We start from the raw sequence: 24251 nt of genomic DNA, 5'->3' as shown, positions 1-24251 counted from the left end.
AGTAAAAACACAAAAATACTGAACTCCGAGGAAAATTCAAAAAGGAAAGTCCAAAAACAAAAAGTCCAAACACATCAAACGAATGGATAACAACTGTCATATTCCTGACTTGGTACAGGGATTTTCTTATGTAGAAAATGATGGATTGAACCTGGTTTTATAGCTAGCTAAACTTCTCACTTGTATGACAGTCACATCAAATTCCATTACATTGTCAACGATGCGTGAGCAAAAAAACAAACAGACTCAATAAGTAAAAATGTAAAAAATAGAAGTAGATGCTCTAGTTGTTCTGCAGTTTGCATTTCGTGTCGACTATCATATGTTTGTGCGTTTCTCTGTGATGAGTGTTTTTGTGTGTGTATTTCTGTTGTATTTCTGTAACGCAGTGTTGTCATTTAGCGATATTTTTACATTGACATATAAGCAGGTAGTTTGGCTAGCCATACAAACCAGGTTCAACCTACCAGTTTTCATAAACTGTCCTGTACCAAGTCATGAATTTACCAGTTGATATCAAAGAGTTTTTTCTATATATGTTGGCAATTGTTTTTCATGCACTTGATAATCCTGGTGTTCCTTTGTTTTTCTCTTAAGCCTCGGTCACGCCTTATCGGAAAGCACGAACAGACGCCTAACGGATGAAAATAAAAGTTGTCCATTGATAAAATTGTTATCCGTTGGTAGTCCGTTGATATACTGACCGAATAAAACGGATGTGTAACGGATGCATAACGGACACACACCGGATACGCAACGTACGAGAAACGGACAAGTACCGGACAGAATGGATGACGAGCGTACATCCAACGGACGAGTACCGCATAAAACGGACACTTAAAGGAAGAGTACCTGATAAAACGGACGAACAAGATGAACGAAAAAAATCAAAGGCGACAATAATACTACATGTAAATTGCATAAATATTCAAAATGTATCTGTGTTACTGCTTTTGGTTTGTTCCGCCAAAGGGCAGTGTCTGGCCTGAATAAGAACTGCTTGATTGTGAACACGTACTCTAAGATCGATTATGAATAATAAGAATTCATGAACCTTAAGAAAACTGACATACCATTAATTGGCGTTTCTGACGCGAAATTTTTAATTGACATTTATCCATTTCAGATCCGTTCATCATCCGTTTTATCCGTTATACGTCCGGTAGAAGTCCGTTTCCCATCCGTTTTATACGTTAAACGTCCGGTAGAAGTCCGTTGGTGAATTTATCTTCCAGACCTCCAACGGATGTTTAACGGACACGTAACGGATACAAAACGAAAGCGAAACGGACGAGTACCGTACGAAACGGACGTCTAACGGACGTTCAACGGACATTTTATCCGTTGGACGTCCGTTCAAAGTTTTGAACATGCTCAAAATTGTCCACCGGACAGAACGGACGTCGACTGATAAAACGTACGCTAAAATATTATCCGTTAGGCGTCCTTTCGAGCTGTCCGGTAAGGTGTGACCGAGCCTTTATGTTTGATGTGTTTCCCTCGGTTAGTTTGTTTTTGTTGAAGAGCGGTATACTACTGTTGCCTTTATTTAGCGGGACTATCTTGTATAAAAGTAGGTTCCTATGTATACCTTCTGTTGATTTCAACTTTATGTTCCGAAATACATGTATATATGTCACTGGATGTTTAAATACCATTCCATCTTTATCATCTTCGTAAAAAAACTGTGTTTTTTTTAAATCTACATGAACATGTATACACTACAATTTATTCCAATGATATCTAATTTATATATTAAAAGGTTATATGTATATTTAATGCAAATAGAATTCCAAAGAATGATAAAGTTCGATAATGCTTCGAACTATATACAAACTGAGCATGTCTAATTACTGCCATATTCCAAATACCTGAGCGGTTCATTTGTGAAAAAGAAGAAAAAAAGAACAAACAGTATCTGAGCTTCAAAAATTGATTACAAAACATTCAAGTTTTCCGACTATTCACTAATAAAAAACAATTATTGCCAATGAGAAAAACTGTGCATCAGAGACAAAATTTGACCTATAGATTTTTGAGTGTACTATAACAAGTAAAGTCGAAATCCCGCTGTAGCACACGTCGTGGTGTGTTGCACTATTTCGCTTTCAAATTGGTATTTAAAGAATTAAAAAGTTTATCAAAAAATAAACGAACTCCAAGGCAAATTAAACAATAGAAAGTCTCAAAATAACTGACATAAATAAACGCTTTCAATCCACGGAACAAGCAAAAAAGGTATATAACTGAGAATCAATAGCTTGAATAATATAACATTATACATTAAAATCAGTACATCTTTTACACATGTTACAATTATAATCACTATTCAATTACAAACAAACCAAGACTATTATGCAGATAAATATAAATATTGCACTTGTAATACTGTTCCATCAGAGTCAGTTATTTTGCTGGAAAATAAGGGTCTGGCTGGGGGTCTCTATTGTTTATATACTCTTTGCCCATAATCATCTTTTCTTCATACTTTAGCATCTCATTTTGGTGTACTCTGAAAACCCCACCCCCACCCTCCTAAATGTTATGTTATCGTAATTTTCCTTGGTCGGTAGATGCAACTGTAATGTAATGAATGGAATGGCTCTGTTGTTACAAAATTATCACGATTTCACAGAAAAAAAATGTTTAAAGTTTCATTATAAATGATCAACTGTTAGCAAAACAGCAACATAACAATGCACAGCATGCAGCTAACAAACAACAGTCCTCTGCAGATTCTCTGTCTCTGTCTGCTTGGGTTCTATCTTCTACATAAACTCTGAAATATGTTGAAATTAATAATATTTATAAATGTGTCAATTTATATGTGATATATTGTATTGAGAAAATATCTATAAATGTATCAATCCATATTTTCAGAAATACATACAACTTGTTGTTCGGTGTGAGCCAAGGCTCCGTGTTGAAGGCCGTACTTTAACCTAAAATGGTTTACTTTTTAAATTGTTACTTGGATGGAGAGTTGTCTCATTGGCACTCACACCACATCTTCCTATATCTATAAACATAAAACCGTCCAATATCCTCTTTCTATATTGACAAAAATTTCGTTTAATTTCTAAACATTTATTGGTATTATAAATAACTCTGTATAAATGGCACGTGTTTATGTACGAACACTTATCGGGAAAAACCGCGATGAAAATACAAAGTTCACATAAATAAAACTAAAGATTGAAAAAAAAAACCACAGCAAAATACATTATTCGGTATTAATTTAAGTACTGCTTGCTGTTTCGTAGTTTTATTCGTTTAATGTGTTTGAGCTTTTGTTTTAGCAATTTGATATTTTCCGTTTTTAATTTTACTTAGAGTTTGGTAAAAAAAAATATTTTACTTTTTTTGTGGTCGTATTCTTTTATTGGAACTCTTCAACAATATTTTTCGGTGTCCCAATGAGCGACCCTAAGCATGACTGTATTCTCATGCTGGTGCATCAAAACATATATAGGGTAATGACTGTCCAAATCTTGATTACTGTATTTTTCATACAAATCTCGTAAATGCTCGAAAGTCGATAAAACAAAACGGACCGTGTTCATTTTTCTTCCTCGTAGGAACAAATAAATTAAGCAAATCAATTATTTATCTTTAATTTGATATTCAAAAATATACCGATATCAGCGATAGAAGCATATACTAACTGATTGAATTAAATTATCTCAAAATCTACAATAATAGTGTTACATATTCGCATATCCGTTCCTTATGCTTCAATAATTACTTAAGATGTATGTTTCAGTATAATACGTTATTCGGATTAGCTTATTGCACATGATCACATGTATTAAGCAATTGCATTACTCAATAAAACTTATCATTCATGATAACATTAGGTCTCACAATAAAGTGCACAGTTGAATTAAATAAAAAAAAATATATAAAACTCGTGTTTTCATGATCCTAGCTTAAACAAATGTAATTATAAGTATTAAATGCTTCTTTTTGTAACTTCATAGGGTTGTAAAAGTGTTGACCGTGCGCACATTTTTAGAATGAAGCGCTTTCATACAAAATGTACTTCGGTCAACGCTTTTACACCCCAATAAAGTTACAAAAAGAAGCATTCAATTCTTAACTGCAAATATTCCAGAAAACGGTACTGTTGTTCTTTTTTTGTGTCTTTTGTCTGTTTTTTTTTATTTTTTAGAAAATTGACTCACAGTCTTCACATGGAGTGTTAGTGGTTATCAAAGGTACCAGGATTATAATTTAGTAGAGTGGATCTTAGTCAAAATTAATAACATCCTTATCATAGTTGTGATTCTCAATGTTGAGGAGTGCGACTAACATGCAGTCCAAGACCACAGCAGTACAGCCTTTTCACATACCCATTGTTTTGTTAATATTGTGAAGCGAAGTCTGACTTTCTAACAAACAAAAAGTACAGAGAAATTACAAGTTGAAAATTTCCGGTATTTCATTGCTAAATTCCTAAGATATTTGAATCTACCCGTAACAGCAAAGGTGTGAATCAAACTTTTCAACAACAAATAATAGTAGATATCTGTTCATTTTGATTTGAAACCATTGGACACATTTCAACATGCATGGCATGGGATATCATTGAAGTATCCTAAACATTACTAGTGTGTGAACTATTCTTCTCGATTTTCCTTGTACTGAAAATAAAGTCGTTTTCTTTTAAATGTGTACTTCAGACGAGTGTGGTAGGACACATTCGTGACGCTTGAATCAAATAAGTAAAAAGGGCCAAATAATGTTCGATTTGAAGAGCCTTGTGGATTCAACATTCAGAAATATTTTGCCAAATAAAGTTAAGGTATAATTAGATATCAAAGGTACCAGGATTATAATTTAATACGTCAGAGGCGCGTTTCGTCTACATAAGACTCATCAGTGACGCTCAAATCAAAATAGTTATAAAACCAAACAAATACAAAGTTGAAGAGCATTGAGGATCCAAAATTCCAAAAATGTTTTGCAAATAGTGCTAAGGTAATCTAGTCCCGGGATAAGAAAATCCTTAGTTTTTCGAAAAAAATAAAGTTTTGTAACAGGATATTTATAAAAAACAGATATTCATGTCAACATCGAAGTGCTGACTACAGGGCTGGCTAGTGATACCCTCGGAGACGAAACGTTCACCAGCAGTGGCATCGACGCAGTGGTGTAAATAGTTGTTAAAGGTACTAGGATTATAATTTAATACGCCAGACGCGCGTTTCGTCTACATAAGACTATGATCTATTCCTGTTGTGGGAATCCTTCAAAGTATTTAAAAAAACAAACAAAAAAGGTTGGTTATTAGTTTGTTCATGATTATAACCATAAAGAAGAAGACGGATAATACTAATGTGTTTTATGGTTGAGTTTATTTACATCCACTGTGTCGATGCCACTGCTGGTAGAGTTTAAATTCCCTGAGCCCAGTAATCAGCACGTATGTGCAGACATGAATTATCAATGATATGGTCATATTTATAAATTAACTGTATACAAACTTTTGAACTTTTGAAATTCAAAGGCTTTTCTACCTCAGGGATAGATTACCTTAGTTGTATTTAGCAAATTTTTAGGAATTTTCGGTCCTCAATGCTCTTCAACTTTGTACTTTATTTGGCCTTTTTAACTTTTTTGGATTCGAGCGTCACTGATGAGTCTTTTGTAGACGAAACGCACGTCTGTCGTAAATAGAAAATTAAGTCCCGGTATCTATGACTAGTTTATTTACTGTACTTTTCCTCTGTCTGTTTGTTTTAATCGAAATTAATAACCAGTTCTTGCAACGTACTCAAAAAGCTGCATATATATAAAAATTTATGATTCCTATCCAAAAACGAAATCATTGCATATTTACGAAATACATGCATATTTCTGCCAGGCGAGAGATTCGGTTTTTTTTTATTGCCCTACTTTCTTTTCCTATTGTAGTTTCCTTCGTGACATTTTACCATGACATAGTCTTTTGGGTTCCTTGTCATGCATCTTGAAGTACTCATTGGTGCCCAATTTGGTGAAACTATTTAGCGCATACTTATATTTTTATGCGAAATAATCTTGCGACGAGACAGCTGAATTACTTGTAAAAAGTTTTTAAATCTACTCACACTGTTGGTTGTTGGTTTTGTGGCTGATAAGCATCGGCTGGTGGACCATAAGCTCCTGCTGGTGGGCCATAAGCCCCGGCTGGTGGACCATAAGCCCCTGCTGGAGGACCATAAGCCCCTGCTGGAGGACCGTATCCACCCGCCGGTGGACCATATGCTCCTGCTGGTTGTCCATATGGAGGGGCTGAACCATAGGTCGGACCTTGTTGGTAAAAGCCTTGGCTCATCTTTCTAATGAGGGGAAACAAATCTTAATTAGTCTACCTGCGACACAAGTTTTAGTATCATGTAATTAAAGTTTTAATATAACGTCATACACATATGTGCTTCCCTTTATATATATCATTATTGTTAGACTTTTCCTTAATATCAATAGTACATTTACATCCGGAAATATAAAATTTAAGTGTATTTTTACATGTTTTAGTCGGAAATGTTTAAAATATTTGAATAAGCTCGTCTATGAAATAGCATTTCGAAAATAAAAGTTTGCTGTTTTCATGCTTTAATAGTGTTAAATGTGTTGATTATTTTAAAACAAGCACTCACCTTTGATATTAACTTTCTGTTTGAAATCTTAAATTAAAATGACAAAGTATAATATTGTAATAATCATGTGATGTTATTTTCCAACAATCCTATTTTTAGACGAATGGACACATGATAACGATTAAATCAACGTTATTGTATGACGTGTACATTAATTATTGTATACTTGTACCTTTGTTTTTAATAAAACATAATATTGATTTACATATATACAACAACTATACAAAAAAATCCGATGAAATTATTAATGGACACTAACTGTCAGCATTATAGCTAACTAACATTTTTTTTTATCATTCTGCCGAATTGTTTATAAAGAAGTGGAATTACCTATTTTTAATTAAAATTGAGTTCCTACTTTATTGTATTGTTTCAGATCATACAATTTTGTTCAGATAATCGCATATGTTAATATGAAGATGTATATCAATTATATGATAGACATGTGTCTGTACTTTACAGTTCAGATCAGGGCGGGTATGGATGGAGGGGACGTCCCTAACTCTGTGGAAAAAATTTGGTTGATCAACAATAGAATCACTGAAACATGACTATATACCTTTTAAAAAAATTTGATAAAAGATATGGAAATGAGACTTCCCTTAATGTTGATTAGGACAGTTTTTACACCAAACTCGTTCTGAACAATCTTGATGTTGCATCAGCAGATCATGCAAAAAGTGGGGTCTTAAATCACCCGTCCTTTGAAGTTTGATATATTTTAGTTCTGTCATTTAATAGGGGTTCCAATTATTCGAATCTAGGCAAAAAATGGTGGCAACCACGAAACAGATAACAGACGAAAACAGCAAATCTGAAGTTCAGTATGTTTGTTGTTTAATAGTAATGATTGTCATTCAAGTTTTGGTTGGACTGAGACTACTTCAGCTTTTACACCAAACTCGTTCTGAACAATCTTGATGTTGCATCAGCAGATCATGCAAAAAGTGGGGTCTTAAATCACCCGTCCTTTGAAGTTTGATATATTTTAGTTCTGTCATTTAATAGGGGTTCCAATTATTCGAATCTAGGCAAAAAATGGTGGCAACCACGAAACAGATAACAGACGAAAACAGCAAATCTGAAGTTCAGTATGTTTGTTGTTTAATAGTAATGATTGTCATTCAAGTTTTGGTTGGACTGAGACTACTTCAGCACATTATATTTCAAGAGAACCATGTAATGTGAACGTTTCTTATCACTTGATGGCAAGATACATGACGTTGAACTGTGGTAGATGTTTTTAAATGGATTTATGTTTTACTTTATGTATGTCATTTACGTGCCTATAGTTTCATTATATGTCTATAATTAATACTAAAAGCGAAACACCATCTTAAATCCAGAGTGGTGACAAAATGCTAATATTGGTAAATAAATCATTAAAACAGTCTATCATGCCTTTGACCTAAAATAAAAGTATCGTTTCTCATGCAATAGAATAAGCACATTTCACTTCTCTATAACCTTGCTACAGAATTAAAGAGTCTAAATATATATCACAAGAATCAGTCTATAGCCTTGTTTAAAAAAATAATAATATTCAACATAGTTAATATTATCTTGTTTAATGATGATTCTTAAACATGATTCACTAGAACTAACATCATCATTGACAACGTATTTGTTTGTTTTGGAGGATGTTTTTTTACGGTGACTTTGAATTTCTATGTTAACCAACTGTGATCTTCTAGCTCATTTATTCATATGAGAGCTCCTTAAGTCACCAAAGAAATGATTTCCTCCCACTAGATAATTTACAGCTTGATGACTATTGTATGTCCTCAATGCTCTTCAACTTCGTACTTTATTTGGCCTTTTAAACTTTTTTTGGACGTGAGCGTAACTGATGAGTCTTTTGTAGATGTAATGCGCGTCTGGCGTGATTACAAAATTTAATCCTGGTATCTATGATGAGTTTATTTACAACCACTTAGGTCGATGACACTGCTGATGGAGTTTTAATTCCTCGAGGGTATCACCAGCCCAGTAGTAAGCGCTTCTGTTCTGACATGAATTATCACTGATGTAGTCATATCTATAAATTTAACTGTTTACAAAACTTTATAAATTTAAGAATACTAAGGTTTTTCTACCTCAGGAATAGATAACCTTAGCTGTATTTGGCAAAACGTTTAGGAATTTTGGTCCTCAATGCTCCTTAACTTCATATTTTATTTAGCCTTTTCAACTTTTTTGGATTAGAGCGTTACTGATGAGTCTTTAGCAGACGAACGCGTGTCTGAAGTGATTACAAAATTAAATCCTGGAATCTATGATGACTTTATTTACAACCACTAGGTCGATGACATTGCTGCTGGAGTTTTCATTCCCCAAGGGTATCACCAGCCCAGTAGTAAGCACTTCTGTTTTGACATGAGTTATCATTGATGTAGTCATATCTATAAATTTAACTGTTTACAAAACTTTAAAAATTTTGAAATACTAAGGGTTTTCTACCTCAGGAATAGATTACCTTAGCTGTATTTGGCAATTAAAGGCAACAGAGGTATACCGCTGTTCAAATTGCATAAATCCATGGACAAAAAACAAAAACCCGAGGGAAACGCATTAAATATAAGAGGAGAACAACGACACAACGCTAAAATGTAACACACACAGAAATGCAGAAACGGACCAAACATTAGACAAAAAGTTTGGCAAAACGTTTAGGAATTTTTGTCCTCAATCCTCCTTAACTTCATATTTTATTTAGCTTAGTGGTAATGTCTTATCTTATAATGTTTTATAATCTATGCTTTTCTACCTCAGGCATAGATTACCTTAGCTTTATTTGGCAACACTTTTAGGAATTTTGGTTCTCAATGCTCTTCAACTTCGTAAATTATTTGGCCTTTTAAACTTTTTGAATTCGAGCGTCACTGATGAGTCTTTTGTAGACAAAACGCATCTGGCGTATATACTAAATTTAGTCCTGGTATCTATGATGAGTTTTTTTTTTACAGAGGCAATTATGAGATGTTTATTTACAACTATGAGGGAATCACCAGTTTAGTAGTCAGTACTACTGTGTTGACATGAATTATCATTGATATGATCATAATCATAAATTATCTGTTTACAAACTTTGAAATTTTCAAAGTACCAAAGATTTTCTTTCCCAGGAATAGACGACCATACTTGTAATTCTAGGGTCCTCAATTGCCTTCAACTTCATATTCCATTCTGCAGTTATATCTTTTTTCAAGCTTTTCTGATGAGTCTTTCGCAGAAGAAACTTATCTGGTGTACAAAATTTGAATCCTGATATATATAAGTTTTTAATTGATCTATAACATATAATTACCAAGAAATAGATCTAATCTTGACAACTTAACCTGTCCTTAGACATGTTAAATTAAGGTCAAGGCAAAATGTAGGGGTAAATAATGAATTTCAATGTTAAATGAACTACAAATTATGAATAGGCTTCTACATAGAATTTGCCAAAACCATGAAATCCAATATTAATGGAAATGTAATTCTTTCTCAATCCAGAAAATAAATGAACTTACAGTATTTAAGAGAAATAATAATCTTCAATTGACATTTTTAAAATGTGATTGCAATTTGCTGTTTTGAATTTTATAAGGAACATACAATATAATCAATAAAATTGAGAATGAAAATGGGGAATGTGTCAAAGAGACAACAACCCGTCCACAAAAAAAACAACAGCAGGTCACCAATGAAGCGAGAAATTCCCGCACCTCGAGGCGTCCTTCAGCTGGCCCCTAAAAAAATATATACTAGTTCAGTGATAATGAACGTCATACTAATTTCCAAATTGTACACATGAAACTAAAATCAAAATAATACAAGACTAACAAAGGCCAGAGGCTCCTGACTTGGGACAGGCGCAAAAATACGGTGGGGTTAAACATGTTTATGAGATCTCATCCTTCCCCTATAGCCAATGTAGAAAAGTAAACGTATAACATTACGCACATTTAAAATTCAGTTCAAGAGAAGTTCGAGTCTGGTGTCAGAAGATGAAACCAAAGAAAATAAACAAAATGACAATAATACATAAATAACAACAGACTACTAGCACTTAACTGACATGACAGCTCCAGATTTTAATTAAACTGATTGAAAGATTATGATTTCATCATATGAATATCAGGCACAATCCTTCCTTTTAGGGTTTTAGCATCATACCATCATAACATATATGAGAAGAATATAACCCGTGTCATGCCAACAACTGGTTTTTGAATAAATTTGTTTAGTTCCAATGCAAAGACCCTATAAGATGATAAGTGAATCAATATTAACGCCAATCAACAATACAATGATGTTATTTTTTTATTATTTTTGTTCATCAACAGCTGAATAATTTATGTAAGTAGAAAAAATGTCACACAATGAATATAAAGTCTGATTTGTTAACAGTGCCTATCATCCCTTTGTCTGGGTCGAGGTGCTGCTTTGACAATATCATCCACACGAAGGATCATCTCTGCAGCCTCTGAACCACTCATGATGACCTGTCGTTTTACTTGGAAAGATTCTGTAATGCCATTGATTTCCATGTCATCTACTTTCCCTTCATCCATATCTGTTATAATATAAATAGGTCAGATTTAGTCATTTTAATTGGAATATTGTTCACTAATGCAAGATGTTTTCTTTACACTTTTGGTATTTAGTTGAATTTTTGTCTTGGAATGACCTTAGATCTCCTCCCCAAATAACCTCCTGATGTTTAGCAACAATAATTTTTGAAATTTCCAAACGTGATGTCAAATTTTATAGGAACTTGTGTGATTTTAAATAATGGTGGACAAATTTGCTTACAAGTGTATATTCAATATATTCTAACACAGTATATCACAGTTTATAAATTTACAGTATTAATAATCAGACAATTTGTTTATGTCCTTGAAGACAAAAATGATATAACACTTTAAACTTACTAATGCCCATGGTGTGTTTCTTCTGTGTATGACAAGCTCTAAGTTCTGAGATTAACTGGGCTGTATCATAACCTCCATTGTCAATTATGATGGAAGGAAGCTATAAATAGAAATGATGTAACTAATTATCAGTATGAATAACTCTTACTTATAAAAGTGTAAACACTTATATAATCTTAATTAAAAGGTGAAGACATTTATAATGCATCTTTTCACAACATCAACCATACAAAAATAAGATAATTTATGGGTAAACTATTGAAATAATAAACAACCCTAAAAAATCTTTTTGACAGTAGATTCTTAATGCTCTGACTTTTTTTAAGTCATAAATCATTAAAACCAAACCATCTTTATGAAATTAACACCAAATACCTAATGACAACTTGCGTCTAGGTCAGTAAGTATTCAAACTTCAAATGTTAGTTTTGGTTAGCTCTAACAAACTGGAAAATATCATGACCTCTATTACTGAAGGTCTAACACAAAATGTATTAGCTTCTTAGGCATTGTTTTACATTTGTTATTTCTGAGCCTTTAATGTGACTATGATGAATTGGCTTTGCACCTTGTTGAAGGCCATACAATAGCCTTTAGTTGCTAATTTCTGTGACATTTGGTCTCTTGTGTTGTCCATTGGCAATCATATCACATCTTCTTTTGTACATTGTTCATTATTAATGAAATTTGCTGAAGATTAGTCTAATACAGTAATTCTAACTATATACCTGTCTTAGGGCTTTAGCATATGCTTCCATTGCAACAGCTTCTTTTCCAGGTGTTCTTGCTGCCAATCTGGATACAGCATCAGCCATCAACATTTCTGAACTTCCTATAATGAATTTAAGTGCAGCATTGACAACTAGTATCACAATACTTGCAACATTTACCAAATTTTAACCAATTTTATCTAAAATTTAGCTTTCTTAGAGAAAAACAAATCATTATTTGTCATTAAGCGCATCTACAACATAGATATATATCTATCTTAAACTACACACATTGGTAACTATAAAAAAACATCTGTTCTTTGATTTTTAATAGTAAAACATGTATGCAATTCTAAGTATTCATAACGGAATCTTAAAACTCTTGAAAATCAGTTCAAACTCATTTTCCTGTGATTCAGAATGGATTAAATATATAATTTGATGAAATGTTTAGTATTAAAACAAGAATAAATATGTAGTACACTGATGCGCTCCTCACACTATTGTTTCTATTTTCAGTGGACCATGAAATTGGGGGTAAAAACTCTAATTTGGCATTAAAATTAGAAAGATCATACCATATAGAACATCAAATGGAATGAAAAACATAATGACAATAAATGGGTCATAAAAAGATACAGCTACAAAATATTAACAGAATGGAAACATTTGTCTGTTTCTTAAAAAAAAACCTCAGTGGAAAACTGTCAAAATAGGTGTAATTAGGGTACCCTCACCTTACACAACAAATGAAATTAAATAAGTCAACTTGAAAAGGATTTATCACAAAAAGCTATTCAAGATGCTTGTATTATATATATCTACCAATTTTCTTTTCTATTTAACCACAAACATTTTTAAATTACATCAACAGCTTGCAGTTATGATAATATGAAAAAGATTGGACTAAAATATTACCTCCACCAAAAACGGTCTTGGTTTCCTTGACTGTCTGAGTAAGAACACACAGGGCATCGTGAATAGATCTGTCAGCTTCATCTAAGATTTGTTTGGTTGCTCCTCGTAATATAATGGTACAGGCTTCTCCAAGTTTAACACCTGATAATATTTATTATATTATAAAAATATCTGAATGGTTTATCATTCCACACAGTACAATAAACACAACATACCATGTGTTCTTGACACAGTGACTTCCTGTTTAATACTCCACACAATAAAATCAACATAGCCCCATCTACTTGACACAGTGCTTGAACCTATTGTTTACATTTTTATTAAAATGCATTGTATTAGCTGATGGCATGTAATGTTAATTTACAAAGTGCCTGTACCAATTCAGGAATATGCAGTGAATTAACTCCCATATGGGCACTTGATACATTAATTTTTGTTTTACTGTGGGGATTTTGTGGTTTTTCCAATCTCTGCATACAAGCCTTTACCATATTGTAAATTCAGAAATTATGGGTGCATTTGTTATTGCCATTTTGACATTTAAGTATAAAAACATGTTTGATTTATATAAAATTTTCAAAATGCAAGTTTTAATTATTGTGATAACCCTGTCACATTTTTCAGAATAATAAAAACATCGCAATAATTTCTGAATTTACAGTATTTGAATTAGTGGTTAACATGGACCCATAAAACTCACTAAAATTGGTATCCAAGGAATAATAATCAATCCACAGTATTGGCTCAAAAAATTTTTTTTTTCTTTCTTTTATTAATTACATCCACTTGGACTAAGGACTCTTACATTGTAAGGTGTCTTGATGGAAGTAACAAGCTCCACGGTTTAATGTACATGTAGATACACAAATTTTCCAAGTATCAATATTTTTGTGGTCAATTACATAGGGTATAATATACCTGAGAATTTGATAAGCTTATCTTCACCAATCATAATTTCTTCAATCAAATCACAGTGACCCAATTTGATTAAATCTGGTGCATCAAACGTTGAACAGATTTCTCCACCTAAAATAAATATTTTTATTATATACTTAGTAGTAAATACAGATAAATTGGATGTGTAATACAATCAATGGCAAGCGTGCTGTATCAGCCACCAGTGATATCGATATCAGCACAGTTGCAAAAGCTTTATCACACCTTTCATATGTATGACGTCACATCATCGATAGCAGTCACTGTTGCAAAGGCTTTATCAAAACCCTAATCTGTATGACGTCATGTCAAACCTATAATCTGTATGACGTCATTTCAAACCCCCTCATCTGTATGACGTCATGTCACATAAAAAAACATCTACTTGAGGTGTATGTATATAATAAAGTGTATATGATATGGCCTTTTCAATATCACACATCCTATCAACCCTCAACCAATATAATCCCTCGAGCAGAACTCTTGGGATTATATTGGTGTCTTGGGTTAATACGGATGCGATATTGAAAACGCCTTATGATATTCTCTATTAAATAACTGTTGAAAATTTATATACACAATAACTGTATTTGGTTGACCCCTTGCAACACACATTATTTTTGTCAGTGTTCATAAATCTTCAAAATAAGTTAGGATCATATGAATTATAATGACCAAAAAAACCCCAACAAAGTTCATATAACCAAGTATTGTAAAAATTTCAGTATTAAAATCATTTCTGTGTTTCAAATAAGATTTCAAAGTTTACAATTGAACATATTTCTTGATCAATGGTTAAATACAGTAACAGTTTGAGATGTTGATTTTCATCTTGTTTTATCCATTTTAATAGTCAAAACCAATTGGGATTGGGCATTTACATGACCGAAGTGACGATTCTTCAAATTTTTCTTAAGAATGTATTATAAAATCAACAAAATCCACAGGACCAAACTATATTTTCATGACCTGTTCTGTTGGTTCAGTCCTAATTTCAAGGACTGTGTTAATAAGGTTTCATTACCTGTAACTAAAGCTAATCTTTCAACTCCTTCAAAATCAGCATGCTCTATAGACATAACTCCATTGTCTGAAAACAGCTGTTCTGGATAGTTGTATATCAATTGTCTACAAAACAAAATCATATTACCCATAATGCTTAGAACCATGTACATGTATCTATATTTATATATGTCATGTCTTTTATACTTTTCATTCATTAATATTTGATGGATAACTTTTTGCTGATTTTTGTTTGCTTTCCTCAATGTATGTTCTTTTTAAAAAAGATTTTGTTTAAAATGTGCTTGAGGTTTCAAAACATTTCATAATTTTTCATTGCCGTTCATAAGTGAGAAAACTGTTAGAAATTCACCTAGAGATTTCAATGCAAGCTTTCCTGATGTAAATTACTTGCACATCTATGCATCAACAATCATAGGCACAATAGGGTTTGATAAGAAACTATTACATATTTTAGGCAAAGTAACTAACTTTACATCTGCTGTAATATTCTAAATAATTCCTTCCTTTTCTAATTTAGTGTTGTAAAAACATTGATTTTATTAATGTCTATATATATAACTTGTATGAAGCGCTTCATTTAAATTGGCTTGAATACATTACATCCTACTTTACAGATCTTATTTACCTGTTAATGAATACATTACATCTTACTTTACAGATCTTATTTACCTGTTAATGAATACATTACATCCTACTTTACAGATCTTATTTACCTGTTAATGAATACATTACATCCTACTTTACAGATCCTATTTACCTGTTAATAAATACATTACATCCTACTTTACAGATCCTATTTACCTGTTAATGAATACATTACATCCTACTTTACAGATCCTATTTACCTGTTAATGAATACATTACATCCTACTTTACAGATCTTATTTACCTGTTAATGAATACATTACACCCTAATTTACAGATTTTATTTACCTGTTAATGAATACATTACATCCTACTTTACAGATCTTATTCACTTTGTCCTTCATCTTTTCTTTTTCTGCTAATTCCAACTCTGCTACTTTAGAAACAGCATCTACCTTTACTTTAGATCCAAATATCTGAGGAAATAAGAATATTCTTCTTATTCAGATACAATTTCTTCAGACCAGTATGCAAATATAGTGTAATAGTAAATAGATAAACTGATTATTTTATTTTACACCTTTGAATGTTATTTCTGCATTTCAAAGGCTAACAATTGGCTATGTTACCATAAAATTCTGCTTAAATTAGAAATTTACAATTAACAGCTATCAAATTCAAACAGGAAAACAGCAAATAAGTATCAATAATTAAATTTGAGTTATCTCCCTTCTGACATATTTTCATTAAATCAGACTACGCAGTTAACTGTTGTTGATTCTTCAAATCTTGGTTTCCAGGAAACCTATGATGCACTTATTGAAATTTGATGGTTAACCAGGCTTGTATAAGATATAATTCATCCAAGTTCCAGAGCTCAACTCAGGGGAGACAATTCTAACTGATTTGTGTATCCAGTTCATATGAAAGTTATGAGTATGAGTATGTTAAATTTGATGTATGCCTTTTTGTGCTTCTTCGTTACATTTGTTATTTTTATAGTGATATTAAGATGATAGCACAATATTGACTGCTGTACCCCTATTTTTGACATTTTTACTCTTTGAGTATGTTTGTTTTGTTCATGCATCGTTGACAATGTAATGGAATTTGATGTGACTGTCATACAAGTGAGAGGTTTAGCTAGCTATAAAACCAGGTTCAATCAACCATTTTCTACTATAGAAAATGCCTGTACTAAGTCAGGAATATGACAGTTGTTATCCATTTGTTTGATGTGTTTGGACTTTGATTTTTTATTTTCCTTTTTGAATTTTCCTCGGAGTTCAGTATTTTTGTGTTTTTACTTTTTACATTTTTATTCCAGACAGTATAACTTATAAAAATACTGATTTTAATACTTTGCAAGCAAAAAACATACAAAATTACTATTTGTTTCAAACCTCCATGTTTCATACCATCCAAAGCGTAGTATCATGCACATGAGTTTTCATGCTTCTCATAACATAATAAGGACAATAATTTTGATGACCAGTTGATTGAATTTGATTGAGCAGGAAATATGTAAAAAAAAAAATGTCTTTTCATCTGATACAGTGTTAAACAAACAAAATTATTGGTTGTAGGTGTAACTTAGCTTGCTGAGACAGAAACCAATTTTGGAATGTACAGACAGACAAACGGAAAAGGGTAAAACCTAATGCCCCCTCAACTATTGCAGGGGCATAAAAACATAAACAAAAGTGACCACTAATAATAAACAGATCAATTGTATTTCTTACCTTTATTTTATCACTATCCATGGGTGTGTTAGCTACTAATATTTTACAGTTTTCTAATCTTTTAGGTTGTCCAACACCTATTTTCTTTTCTAACAAAAATCCTGAAACAATTTAACACTCCAAGGTCAATATTCAGAAGAGATTAATCCATCACAACTTAGTAAATGTAACTTGACTTTTCTATGTTTGCTTGACATTGGTTTGAAAGATAAACAAGTTATTTTCATTTTACCTCATGTTATATTTGTAAAATATTTGTATTATAAACCATTCAGGAGAATTTAAGAAAAAAGACCCTTGAATTACATCCTGATAAATTATTCCATGTGTTTGGATGAATATTAAAAATAATTGCATTACATAAGTGAAAGTATTTACATCATCATGTTTGAGATTTAATCTGGAGATGAAGGACTGTTGGTAATTTCTGTTATTGGTTATCAGTCTCATAGAAAATATACAAAGAAAAAAAGACCTTTTTTCTCAAGTATTGTAATAAATTGTTTCAGCTCTTGACCCCATTTTTTGTTTTAAAAGAGGTGGAGTTACCAGAGATATTCAATAAGTCAAATTATTTTGTTGATGGATTACTGTCGCATAGGCAGCTATTCCCTAGATAACTTTAAATTCATAGGAATTAAGGCAGAGAGTTTGGTTTTTTTTTTTAAAGGAGGATACTAATAATACAGACTTTTGAAAAAAACACAACCATTTTATCAACTACATAATTTATAATTTTGCTGAAATAGCACCACTTTTTAATAAAAGAGGGATAAGAATTACCTTCATCTAAGTATGAGTCTTGTAAACCACCTCCAAGTATTTTTATCAACTGTATAGCATCTAAATTTCCACTTCCCTAGAAAACAACAATTTTTTTTAGTAAATTGTTACATTTTCAGTCTATAACTAAATAGTGTTAAATCTTTAAAATCCAAAGTATTTCCTAAACCATAGAAAGAAATGAAATGATAAAGACTATGCTTTAAGAAAAGAGTAACATTTGATCAGAAAGTACAACATTGAAACTTTATGGAAACTTCATTTTGCAGTAATAAATAGATGTTTGACCACAATTGTAATCTATTTAAATTTTAAAGAGGCTTCTGGAAAGTTGTAGGCAATTTAGAGATAGCAAAATATTCATAGAACTTTTCACTTGTTCACTTTATATTTTTATCATGAGAAGTTTTTTTTACCTTTAATCTGAGGACAGCATCAACACAAAGATTTGAAAAGTGGTCCTTGTATTGTGTCAATATTTTAGAACTAAGTGTGGTCCTAGCTATGTTCATTAAATCTTTCTTGAATTTCTTTTCGTCTTTTCTGGAAAGAAAACATGGTAGACATTAATCATACATTAAAGTCATGGCTGTGTAAGGGGTCATCCATAATTGTCAATCATTTTCCAAAGTGTACAAAACGTACACTTGGGGGGAGGGGGGTTAAAAATCAACATTTTTACCGTACGCTTTTAAAAAAATTTAAAAATAAAACAAGTCTGATATATTTCAGTTTATTTCCATTGCAAATTTTGATATTAAACGCAATTATAATAGACAGGATCGTCTTTTTATTAAGAATGATTGATTCTTGTCTTGAAATCAGAAAATGGTTGATGTACACTTTTAGAGGGAGGGTGTGGGCTCTGAAAAAGTGTATGTTTAGTACACTTTGGAAAATGGTTGACAATTATGGATCAGGATGACCCCTAAAGAAGATGACATATTTATTACAACATTTATGTAGTGTATGTAATTATATTTTAAACAATTTTTCTAATAATCAATTTCTTCCATTCCTTTTAAAAGAAAAAAAACTTCCTTGTATTTAGTAGCAAAAAGAAGTTCCTTTGAATGAGAAATTTGTTCTTAAATTCATGGAACACTGTTTAATTAAAATTTGAAAAAAATTGAAAAGATAAATAATAAAAAAAAAATAATTACCCATGATCCCTTGCAAATTCTGTAAGGGCCTTTCTAGCTTCATCTGTAGCTAACCTCCAACCAGCAATAATGGTCTGTGGGTGGATCTTCTGGGAAATCAGTTGTTCAGCTTCCTATTAATTATCAAATGGTGACCATTAAGCAAAAGATAAATGGTGTGTCCAGCATATAAAATATTTAAAAGATGTTGATTGTTCAGGTAATCTTTAGATCTTAATAATAAGATCCACGCTGAATGGTTTAACATTAGTCATATTTGTGGTCTTTTATAACTTGCTGTTCGGTGTGAGCCAGGGCTCTGTGTTGAAGACTGTACTTTGACCTATAATAGTTTAATGTTATAAATTGTGACTTGGATGGAGAGTTGTCTCATTGGCACTTATACCACATCTTCTTATATCTATTTGTACCAAAAGTTCATACGTTTTCAGCATTTCAATACTCCTGGATTGGCATACTTTTGTTTGGCAAGGCAAGAAAATGCAACAAAAAGCAAACACATATCTTAAGTGACATATGAGACAGATGGACAGACAGGACATAACTTTGACTATCATAAGGACACTTGTGTAAGCTGTCAACTGGGCTCTAGTACTATTATATGAAATTTTAATTGTTTTATGTGTCACTTGTTGATTATACTTTTAAAGCATCATGAAATAATCTTTTTTATTTTTATTTGAAAGTTGTATGAACCCTTTGATTGAACATTTCAGATATGTTAATACTTACTTTTAAAAGTTCACAAGCAAACACAACAACAGAGGTAGTACCATCTCCCACCTCATCATCCTGTACTTTGGATATATCTACAAAGTGAAACAAAAATCAATCAGCTTGGTGTAAGGTATGGTTCTCCCTATAGCAACCACTCTCAAATTTTATTTATTGCAAACAAATGAATCCACAAAATACATGTATCCAAATGTATATGTATACTGAAGACGCCTCCGGGTGCTGGAATTTCTCGCTAATTTGAAAACCTGTTGATGACCTTTTGCTGTAGTTTTTTTTCTACGGTCGGTTTGTTGTCTCTTTGAAACATTCCCCATTTCCATTCTCAATTTTATTAAACTGTTATTTATCGACCAAATATTTGGCATCAGAAATATTTGCACTAAATGATTTTAGTATGACTGTTAACTTATATATTGAAAGTGAAAAGGAAGGTCTTCACTTATAGACATTGATATGTGTGTACTTACCAACCAATACTTTGGCTGCAGGAAGATCTACACCTATGGATTTCAGTATGGTTGCACCATCATTTGTTACTTGGATACCCTCACCACTTTGCAGAATCTTGTCCTGTAATAGTTTCACATATAAAACTTATTGTATATGTTAGGACAGACTGATTCAGACATATTTTTTTTTATCAATTTCAGAGCTTTTATCCAAGGTTTTTTTCAGTAATTTAAACTTCGTTGCAATTAATGAGAAATTACATGCATAGCGTTTAAATCCTGATACATATATAAAACTCCTCAATACCTGATGGATTTCAGATGGACAGAAAGTCTGACAAGCAGAAGTATAGACACATGTATGGATGGACATGTGCATCACTAAGTACCCCACAACATTAAGACAGGGATATAAAAAGAACAGTAACTTTTGATAAATTAATGACATGGATTTATCATTTTAGAAGTCAGCCTAAATTTATCATGTATGTAGTCATTTTTAACTACAATAGATTTTCACACAAATAAGTTATCCACTTATGCATTAATGAAATTTTAGTCAAAATTAGTAAATTACTAAATATCCGATAAATGAGTATTAGTTCATTAGTTTTCTTATGATTTTTAAAATGTGTCATTTAAGTAACTTATGAATGTTCAACTAGGCATCTCTACACCCATATCATATATTTAAAATAAGTATTAAATAAAAATATAAACATCTTTTTAACATAAATAAAACCATCATGTTCAAATAAATATGTAAATAAACTCATCATAGATACCAGGACTAAATTTAGTATATACGCCAGACGCGCGTTTCGTCTACAAAAGACTTATCAGTGACGTTCGAATCCAAAAAAAGTTAAAAAGGCCAAATAAAGAACGAAGTTGAAGAGCATTGAGAACCAAAATAAAAAAAAGTGTTTTAAACTACGACTTTTCAATATCACACACTGCATCAACTCTCAATCAGAGTTCTTTGATTTTAATGGTGTTGCTTTATATCTTTGCAATATTTAAAAAGACATATACATATTCATAGTCATTAATCACTTACCATTCCTTTTGGACCTAATGTACTCTTGACAAGATCACCAATAGCGATGGCTCCAACAAATGATGACTACAAATAATAGATCTTCATTAAATACATGCAAGTAAATAAATCTTACACATAACTGAGGTATACAAGTCATTATTTACAAAGGGCCTAAGTTTCAAAGTGGTATAAGTAGTGGAATTACTGTATAGCTACAAAGAAAGTAGACGATTTGTGTTTGCACTAAACTTCACATAAAATTTGATACAAAAGCATAAACAAATGAATGACCATATGATATGGTAATCTTCTATAATAATATCTTTTTTTTTTTAAGTTTATAGTTTTAACCCAATGACAATTTCAATATCAAAATCCTGTAGTGTTCAAGAACATGCCATCAGAAAATAAAATGAATTAAGATTTAACAGGTCAGTTTCAATATGAAAAATAAACTGAAGATGGAAAAACAGGTGCATTGAATCTGCTGAATCTTTGAAATCAATCTAGTATTTCTATTGGAGTTGAATGACATATTATTTGGATGTGAGCTCATACAATGTTTATTGATAGATGTAAATTTTGGGTATGTCACAAACAATTTTACATCCATCTGTAGTATTTTCTGGCACAGGAAAACGCAACCATAAAATTATTAGCAGGAAGAGTACCGTAATGATTTAATATTGTCTACAAGTAATCCTTTTATGGAAATTACTCAAATGGTATGAACTTACTAATCTAGCAGTTTCTGCCTTCTCTTCTTCAGCACCTTGGCTGAAAATCTGTATAGGGTTCAATGCTAATGACGACATCTGCAATAAAGGTTTTCTTTCATAATAAAATAAATTCAGTAACATACACATGTGCATGTATAATATATCAACAATTTATGCAATAGCGCCCTGATTTAATCATAAATTAAAAGTAAATAGCCTTTCAAGACGACAATCGTCCTAATTATTTGGACTTCAGAAGAGCATGATTCCCATTTTCTCTGACATCAAGTGGTCAATACAGCTGAATTGAAATTTTCTAGGTGGATTTTACCTTTACACATCAATTAATGTCTACATGGTCTAAGAACATACACACATCACAATGTCAATGATAATGTAGGGATTTTTTTCTTCAGCATAATTCAGGTTTTATCTGTATGTTTTAATTGTCTATTATTAGATCATATGTTTTTGTAGACACATGCATTTGTACTTAGCCTTTTCAATAGTCATTGTGACTTCACAATGCATTCTAAATATCACAATAAAAATATATATAAAAATATATATAAATACAAGGATGAGTTGTGAAAAATATCAATTTCTAAATTAGTACCTTAAGTTTATTGACATATTGTTTTGTATAATTTGGATTTATTAATCTAGCAGGACTCTATTTTTTATATGAGCATGCTTAACTCAATCTACACCGTATAGTATCTACAGTAGTAACTACCCATGACATAAAAAGGGGGGTGTAAACCACATGGTTACCAAAATACCATGTGAAAGAAATATCGATATCGTTTCGTTAATATTAGGAGACTAAAATTATGATTTACGGATATTTTTGTAAGCACTAATATGTCATTTACCTTTTTTGCAGTATTACTAAACCCTTTCTGGTCTAAAATTTGTGTCTGTAGTGTTTCTTTTCTCTAGAATGTTCCCGTTCAGACGCGTATGTACTGATACTTTATTAACTAGTAAAGGTACACCAAACCGCAAGGAAAACAGGGCACCAGTTCTAAAAATCTAACAGAGAAAACAGAAAGTCGGAAACAAATATAGGAATGTTCCGGCAAATAGTGATATTCGAGTCGAAATATTTTAATGGTCCTTAATGGTCTAAGATGGAATATAGGAGTTAAATGTGTTTTTTAACGTATCTTCAAAGATAAGAAAAGAAGAGATTAAATATTTTTATTCAAATTAAAGGGCACAGAAAGAGGAAAGTAATTTATTACAATGATTTAGTTAATATTGACACAATAATGTTGATAATCATATATAAAAATTAATATAAGATGTAAAACCACAGCCAGATCAGAACTATTATATCAGTAGTAAAAAAAAGAAGAAACAATTTATATTTAATATTAACAGACAAATATACTCTCAATCGAGTTCTCAATGGGTTGAATAAAACATACTCAGTTCTATACTGGTAGTTTTCTGAGTTCAAACATTTATTAATATAAATTGCAATTATTTTCCGGCAATTCTTTTAGGCAGAGACATATAATACATATGTCTCTTCTTTAGTTGTTCTTGATTTACAATTCAATTACATATTCTTATATGAATTTATATGAATTATTCAAGTTTTCTTTATGTCGTACAGAGGTCATCTTCGCTAGCCAAGGGTTACGATCCACTCCCTCGTAACCCTTGGCTAGCGAAGATGTACAGAGGTGAACTCATATCTGCATGCATGGTCACACTCGATGCGTCCTTCCTTCAATCAAAAACATATATCATTTGGCACGAAAAAAAATGTTAAGCCACACGTATTCAAATCAGTTTCAACATGTTATCCACAGAAAAGTATTATCATGTGATGCTAATTGCTAATGTACTAACTCATTCAACAAAGGGTA

At 31.8% G+C, this 24251-nt stretch overlaps 2 protein-coding genes across 2 annotated transcripts; both read right to left on the bottom strand.

The window, feature by feature from the left end:
• Window positions 1–2266: 2266 nt before the first annotated feature.
• LOC134687425 (postacrosomal sheath WW domain-binding protein-like) lies at window positions 2267–6767 on the bottom strand. Its single transcript, XM_063547715.1, has 3 exons — window positions 6642–6767; window positions 6093–6323; window positions 2267–2779 (listed from the first exon to the last, which is right to left on the bottom strand). Exons 2-3 carry the CDS (start codon window positions 6317–6319, stop codon window positions 2668–2670), a joined length of 339 nt encoding a protein of 112 aa, XP_063403785.1. The 5' UTR covers window positions 6320–6323; window positions 6642–6767; the 3' UTR covers window positions 2267–2667.
• Window positions 6768–10935: 4168 nt separating this feature from the next.
• LOC134687424 (T-complex protein 1 subunit beta-like) lies at window positions 10936–23427 on the bottom strand. The gene is made up of 16 exons (XM_063547714.1): window positions 23247–23427; window positions 22390–22467; window positions 21671–21736; window positions 20629–20731; window positions 20156–20232; window positions 19424–19536; window positions 18677–18803; window positions 18261–18336; window positions 17478–17578; window positions 16084–16211; window positions 15149–15252; window positions 14107–14214; window positions 13189–13329; window positions 12289–12392; window positions 11561–11660; window positions 10936–11202 (listed from the first exon to the last, which is right to left on the bottom strand). Exons 2-16 carry the CDS (start codon window positions 22465–22467, stop codon window positions 11030–11032), a joined length of 1599 nt encoding a protein of 532 aa, XP_063403784.1. The 5' UTR covers window positions 23247–23427; the 3' UTR covers window positions 10936–11029.
• Window positions 23428–24251: the final 824 nt, after the last annotated feature.

Source organism: Mytilus trossulus, chromosome 10 (assembly GCF_036588685.1).
Source record: "Mytilus trossulus isolate FHL-02 chromosome 10, PNRI_Mtr1.1.1.hap1, whole genome shotgun sequence".
NCBI classification, from domain to species: Eukaryota; Metazoa; Mollusca; class Bivalvia; order Mytilida; family Mytilidae; genus Mytilus; species Mytilus trossulus.
The sequence above is the reverse complement of the archived record's forward strand: the minus strand, read 5'-3'. Positions and strand labels throughout refer to the sequence as shown.